Source organism: Anas platyrhynchos, chromosome 37 (genome assembly GCF_047663525.1).
Source record: "Anas platyrhynchos isolate ZD024472 breed Pekin duck chromosome 37, IASCAAS_PekinDuck_T2T, whole genome shotgun sequence".
In the NCBI taxonomy this organism is placed as follows: domain Eukaryota; kingdom Metazoa; phylum Chordata; class Aves; order Anseriformes; family Anatidae; genus Anas; species Anas platyrhynchos.
The window spans coordinates 3,127,289-3,134,458 of NC_092625.1; the positions used below are offsets into that span (position 1 = coordinate 3,127,289).

A 7,170-nucleotide genomic window follows, 5' to 3' on the forward strand; every position below is an offset into this window, starting at 1 on the left:
AGAAAACAATCAGGAAAAAGGATTCTCCGAAAAGTTTGCTGCTCCAACTTCCAGCAGACAATCCTTCAAACACAGAAACGAAGAAGATTCTGACCAGGATTAGGGGGGCCCTGCCTCCAGCCAGGGGGAGGAAAGGGACAATCGAGTTTATTGGACTGTGTGGATTCGATGGCCTGGCACATCACGCGCACAGAAGTATAAGGCTTTAGTAGACACCGGTGCACAATGTACTATAATGCCATCGAGCTATAAAGGACCAGAGCCCATCTATATTTGTGGAGTGACAGGAGGATCTCAGCAGTTGACTGTATTGGAGGCTGAAGTGAGTCTGACTGGGAATGAGTGGGAAAAGCACCGTATTGTGACTGGCCCGGATGCTCCATGTATCCTTGGCATAGACTATCTTAGAAGAGGATATTGCAAGGACCCAAAAGGGTTCCGGTGGGCTTTTGGTATAGCTGCCTTAGAGACAGAGGGCATTAAACAATTATCTACCTTGCCTGGTCTCTCAGAGGACCCCTCTGTTGTGGGGTTGCTGAGGGTCGAAGAACAGCAAGTGCCAATCGCTACCACAACTGTGCACCGGCGGCAATATCGCACTAACCGAGACTCCCTGATTCCCATCCATAAGCTAATTCGTCAATTGGAGAGCCAAGGAGTGATCAGTAAGACCCATTCACCTTTCAATAGCCCCATATGGCCAGTGCGAAAGTCTAATGGTGAGTGGAGACTAACAGTGGACTATCGTGGCCTGAACGAAGTCACGCCACCACTGAGTGCTGCAGTGCCGGACATGCTGGAACTTCAGTATGAACTTGAATCGAGGGCAGCCAAGTGGTACGCCACAATTGATATCGCTAATGCATTTTTCTCCATCCCTCTAGCAGCAGAGTGCAGGCCACAATTTGCCTTCACTTGGAGGGGAGTCCAATATACTTGGAATAGGCTGCCCCAGGGGTGGAAACACAGCCCTACCATTTGCCATGGGCTGATCCAGTCTGCGCTAGAGCAGGGGGAAGCTCCTGAACACCTGCAGTACATCGATGACATTATTGTGTGGGGTGACACAGCAGAGGAAGTTTTCGAGAAAGGGAAGAAAATAGTCCAAATCCTTCTGAAAGCCGGTTTTGCCATAAAACAGAATAAAGTCAAAGGACCTGCACGAGAGATCCAGTTTTTAGGAATAAAATGGCAAGATGGACGTCGTCAAATCCCAATGGATGTGATCAACAAAATAACAGCTATGTCTCCACCAACTAACAAAAAAGAAACACAGACTTTCCTAGGTGTTGTGGGGTTTTGGAGAATGCACATCCCAAATTACAGTCTGATTGTAAACCCGCTCTACCAAGTAACCCGTAAGAAGAATGAGTTTGAATGGGGCCCTGAACAACGACAAGCCTTTGAACAAATCAAGCAGGAAATAGTCCATGCAGTAGCCCTTGGGCCAGTTCGAACAGGACCAGATGTAAAGAATGTGCTCTACACTGCAGCCGGGGAGAACGGCCCCACCTGGAGCCTCTGGCAGAAAGAACCTGGGGAAACTCGAGGTCGGCCCCTGGGGTTTTGGAGTCGGGGATACAGAGGATCTGAGGCCCGCTATACTCCAACTGAAAAGGAGATATTGGCAGCATATGAAGGAGTTCGATCTGCTTCGGAGGTGGTCGGTACTGAAGCTCAGCTCCTCCTAGCACCCCGATTGCCGGTACTAGGCTGGATGTTCAAGGGAAGGGTCCCCTCTACGCATCATGCAACTGATGCTACATGGAGCAAGTGGGTTGCATTGATTACTCAGCGGGCTCGAATAGGAAACCCCAGTCGCCCAGGAATATTGGAAGTGATCATGGACTGGCCAGAAGGCAAATACTTTGGGATATCATCAGAGGAGGAGGTGGGTCGTGCTGAAGAAGCCCCACTGTACAACCAGTTACCAGAGAATGAAAAGAAATATGCCCTGTTCACTGATGGGTCCTGTCGTATTGTGGGGAAGCATCGGAGATGGAAGGCTGCTGTATGGAGTCCTACGCGACGAGTTGCAGAAGCTGCTGAGGGAGAAGGTGAATCGAGTCAGTTTGCAGAAGTGAAAGCCATTCAGCTGGCTTTAGACATTGCTGAACGAGAAAAATGGCCAGTTCTCTATCTCTACACCGATTCATGGATGGTAGCAAATGCCCTGTGGGGATGGTTACAGCAATGGAAGCAAAACAACTGGCAGCGTAGGGGCAAACCCATCTGGGCTGCTGCATTGTGGCAAGATATTGCTGCTCGGGTAGAGAACCTGGCTGTGAAAGTACGCCACGTAGATGCTCATGTGCCCAAGAATCGGGCTACTGAAGAACATCAAAACAACCAGCAGGTGGATCAGGCTGCTAAGATTGAAGTAGCTCAGGTGGACTTGGATTGGCAGCATAAAGGTGAATTATTTATAGCCCGATGGGCCCATGACACCTCAGGCCATCAAGGTAGAGACGCAACATACAGATGGGCTCGTGATCGAGGGGTGGACTTGACCATGGATGCTATAGCACAGGTTATTCATGACTGTGAAACATGTGCTGCAATCAAGCAAGCCAAACGGTCAAAGCCTCTTTGGTATGGAGGACGATGGCTGAAATATAAATATGGAGAGGCCTGGCAGATTGATTACATCACACTCCCTCAAACTCGCAATGGCAAGCGCCACGTACTTACAATGGTGGAAGCAACCACCGGATGGCTGGAAACATATCCTGTGCCTCATGCCACTGCCCGGAACACCATCCTGGGCCTTGAAAAGCAAGTCCTATGGCGACATGGCACCCCAGAAAGAATAGAATCAGACAATGGGACTCACTTCCGAAACAACCTTATAGACACTTGGGCCAAAGAACATGGTATTGAATGGGTGTATCACATCCCCTATCATGCACCAGCCTCCGGAAAAGTCGAACGATACAATGGCCTGTTAAAGACTACCTTGAAAGCAATGGGCGCTGGGACGTTCAAAAACTGGGATACGCATTTAGCAAAGGCCACTTGGTTAGTCAATACTAGGGGATCTACCAACCGAGCTGGACCTGCCCAATCAAACCTGTTACGTACTGTAGATGGGGATAAAGTTCCTGTAGTGCATGTAAAAAATATGCTGGGTAAAACAGTCTGGGCTACTCCTGCCTCAGGAAAAGGCAAACCTATTCGTGGAATTGTTTTCGCTCAGGGACCTGGATACACTTGGTGGGTGATGCAAAAGAACGGAGAGGTCCGGTGTGTACCTCAAGGAGATTTAATACTGGGTGAGAATAGCCCATGAACTGAATTGTACCATGTTAAATAGTATATTATACTGTATGTTATCACTACCATGATTACTATAGGTGACTAATTAGAATGTATGGAAAAGAGTGTAACCTGAGCATGACATAAATGGTATGGAATAAGGGGTGGATAGATGTCCTGGTTTCAGTTAGCACAGAATTAATTTTCTTCCTAGTAGCTGGTGGAATGCTGTGTTTTGGCTTAGGATGAGAAGAGTGCTGATAACACCCCGATGCTTTAATTGTTGCAGAGCAGTGCTTACACCAAGCCAAGGACATCTCAGCCTTTTGCTCTGTCCTGCCAACGGGCAGGCTGGGGGTGCAGTAAGAGCTGGGAGGGGACAGACCCAGGACAGGGGACCCAAACTAGCCAAAGGGGTATTCCATACCATCTGACGTCATGCTAAACAATATATAGGGGTGGCTAGCCGGGGGGAGGGGGCCGGACTGCTCGGGGTTAGGCTGGGCATCGGTCAGCGAGTGGTGAGCAATTGCATTGTGCATCACTTGTTTGTACATACTATTATTACTTTCCTATTATCACCATTGTATTATTATTGTTATTATTTTTATTATTATTTTGTTATTATTATTTTCCTGTCTTATTAAACTGTCTTTATCTCAACTCACGGGCTTCACTTTCCATTTCTCTCCCCCGTCCCAGAGAGGGAGGGGGGAGGGTGAGCGAACGGCTGCGTGGTGTTTAGCTGCCGGCCGGGTTAAACCACGACAGCCGTGGAGAAGGTCCCTCAGCTGGAATCATCCCTGTGATGGTCCCTGTCCCAGCGCAAGTTTGGGCTGATTGCAGTGCCACGGCTGGAAAATCTTCATGCTCATGGTGTTTAGACTACGTCGTGGACAGACGAGGAGTTGGTCGTCTCTGGCAAGAGGTCGTTGCGTTTTCCTCCAGTATCTCGTAGTCTGCTGTCAGATGGATTTCTGTGAAGGGAGTGAGACTCTGAGCAAAAACTGCTACAGGTTTTTGGGGCTCTTTGCCCACACGCGGACCCCGTGGATGGCTTCAGGTCCCGCCATTTCCCTCCCTCTGCTCACCCCATCCCCAGACCTGGCCAGCAGCAGGGTTCAGCTCTGCCAGGCCCACCCACAAAGCCCCTCTCTTCCCACCCGGCCTGGAAACCAGCACCCAGCTGCAAACACACACTGTCCTCTCGGGCCAAGAGCAGCCTCCTGCTTTGTTAGGCCTTCTAAATGCTGCCAAATAACGTGTGTCTGCATGTGTGTGCCTGGTGTGTCTGCGTGGCAACAGAAGGGAACTGGAGGGACTTGAGGCTAGCCATGGAGGAGCCCAAGGTTCTGCTTGGATCGAGCCAACCCCCGGCTCAAAACTGAGATCTCGTTGGAGAGGCCCCGCTGTCCCCAGAACTACTTGCCTCCAAGGTTTGAGCCCCCAAAGGAACAGGGATGTGGATCACGCACCTGTTTTGCCACCTCTGACGGCGTTCTTGCAGCTCCGGGCAATCAAAGCTCGGCTCACCGTGGACGGGGCCGCGGTGTCGGGAGCCTGGGTTTGAGCTTGGGCTTTTGGCGATTGATAGAGCCAGCCCCTTGGTCTGTCAGGGTCCCAGACACAGAGGTGTTGGTGGGCTCCTTGGGCGGTCTGGCTGTAATAGGATAAGGGCCCCGCTCCACATACAAAGCTTTGACATGCGACATTTTGCGCTTCTTGGGCAAACTGGGTCTACTACCTATAGGCAACGGCGTAGAGGACCCGAATTGGAGCTTTGGTGGTTGCAGATGCTCAGAACCGGCCCCCTGGTCTGTCTGTGTCTGAGAAGTAGAGGGGTCGCTGGACTCCTTGGGCAGGCTTGCTCTACTAGCTACAGGCAGCGGCATTGAGAGCCTGGGTTTGAGCTCTGGTTGTTCTAGTTGCACAGAGCTGGCCCCCTGGTCCGTGTCTTTCCCAGAAGTAGAGGGGTCGCTGGGCTCCTTCAGCAGGCTGGCTTTCTTACCTACAGGCAACGGCGTAGAGGGCCTGGGTAGGAGCTTTGGTTTTTGAAATTGCGCAGAGCTGGCCCCCTGGTCCTTCTGTGTGCCAGAAGTAGAGGGCTCGCTGGGCTCCTTCAGCAGGCTGGCACTCACGCGTACAGTGCATGGCGTTGGAAGACTCGGTTCAAGCTTTGGCATTTCCAGTTGTGTAGACCTGGCCTCCTGGTCAGTCTGTGTCCCAGTAGTACAGGTGCTTGGGATGGCTCTAATATCTATAGGCCGTAGGGGGCCTGGGTACGAGCTTTGGCAGTTGATGCTCGGAACTTGCCCCCTGGTGTGTCACTGTGCCAGAAGTAGAGGGCTTGCAATTGGATGCCTCCATCTTTGGGCGGTCTGGAAGCACGGACCAGAACCTCCCAGCCCGTAACTTTGGCAGTCTTTGGGAGCTGGAGCTCCCTCGCTGGAATCTGCCGCTGTTGTCGCTGGGCTCCTGAATCATGCTGCCCTCCGAGCTCGACAGGGACAGTATGGACACGATGGGTGTTTCTAGCAGGCCTGGGGCTTTCTGAGATTTGGGGCGCTTCACTCGCTCCGTCACAGGCAGGGCTTCCAGGATGGGTACTGTCCTGACTTCAGGAGGGGCTTTTGCTGCTTTTTGGCCCTTGCTCTTCTGATGTTTTCCAGATTTTTCAGCCTTTGCCCGGCCTTGGTCTTGCACCTGCTCTTTGGGTGCTGTTTTGGGCTCTTGTTTGGATTTGCTCCTGGGCTCTGTTTTGGGCACAGTTCCTTTCTGCAGCTGGTTGCGCAAATGCTTCGTTATGGCAGGAGGCAGCTTGGGCATCACCGGCAGCCTGCCGAAAGGACAAAGCCAAAAGAATTCATCCACCTGCACGACATCTTTGGGGCCCCATCTTGTACCCCTCCATGCAGCGCCCGTGGCTGCAGACCCCAAACAGAGGGGCCAGCCCTGAGAAGTGGGGGGCTCCTGGCAGCCTCCTCCCCCCCTCCCGGAGCCTCCAGCCTCACCTCAACGAAGGCTCCTTCTTCTGCTGGGCCTTCCTGTTCCAGGGCTGCACTTTTTCTTGATAAATGATGTCCAAGGTGCCCGGGAAGGGTGGCAGTTCAGGCTGTTTCTCTGGAATCGGCAAGGAGAGATGTCAGAAGCACATTTCCATGTCTCTGCTGTACCCGGGACACGCCGGGTGCTGAGGCCTCCTCCTGCGCTGTCCCAGGGGCCGCTGTGCTCCCCTCCCAGCCTCCATCTCCAGGGGCCTCGGCCCTCCTTGGCACCAGCTTCAGCCGGCTCAATCTTAGGCTGTGAGGTGGTTTGGGGGCCAAGTTCTGGGAGAGAGGAGCTGGGTACAGCCAATTTAGGGGTGTTTCGGATCCCCGACCTCCTGCAGCACCCAGGGCTGGGCACCTTGGGCACGTCACACGCAGGGGCTCCATTTTGGAGGCCCGGAGACAAGAGGCTGTGCCGAGCTGGCATGAAGCTGTGGCACACGAGGAGCCAGCAGCCGTGTTGTATCTCTCACCTTGGCTGGAAGACGACAACACAGCCCGTTCCTTCTCCTGCCTGTCATCCCTGCGGGCCTTGAGACGCTCCCCGGGTGACAGCTGGGGCGCTTTGTCCATTTTAAAGCTGGCAAAAGAAGAGATCGGCGTGACCCAGGGCACCACCACTCCCCACGCTCACCCGCTCGCGGAGACATTTGGCAAGGAGCAAACGCTACCGAGCCCGAGCAGCGGCCACAGCCGCAAACATACTCACTCGGGGAAGACGATGACATGGCCAGAGAAGGTCAGGGAGGCCACGGCTGACACCCGGGACACCACCATGTCCATCAGCTGGGGGACCTGCAGGGGAGGAGCAAGGAGATGGCAAATGTCCTCTGCCTGGCCTCCACTAGGTCCTGGAGGAGCCCAGGTA

At 53.0% G+C, this 7,170-nt stretch overlaps 1 protein-coding gene across 1 annotated transcript; it reads right to left on the minus strand.

The window, feature by feature from the left end:
- Positions 1-4,029: 4,029 nt before the first annotated feature.
- LOC140001111 (uncharacterized) lies at positions 4,030-6,876 on the minus strand. The gene is made up of 4 exons (XM_072032283.1): positions 6,776-6,876; positions 6,267-6,375; positions 4,731-6,091; positions 4,030-4,232 (listed from the first exon to the last, which is right to left on the minus strand). Exons 1-3 carry the CDS (start codon positions 6,873-6,875, stop codon positions 5,506-5,508), a joined length of 795 nt encoding a protein of 264 aa, XP_071888384.1. The 5' UTR covers position 6,876; the 3' UTR covers positions 4,030-4,232; positions 4,731-5,505.
- Between the last annotated feature and the right edge of the window lie 294 nt (positions 6,877-7,170).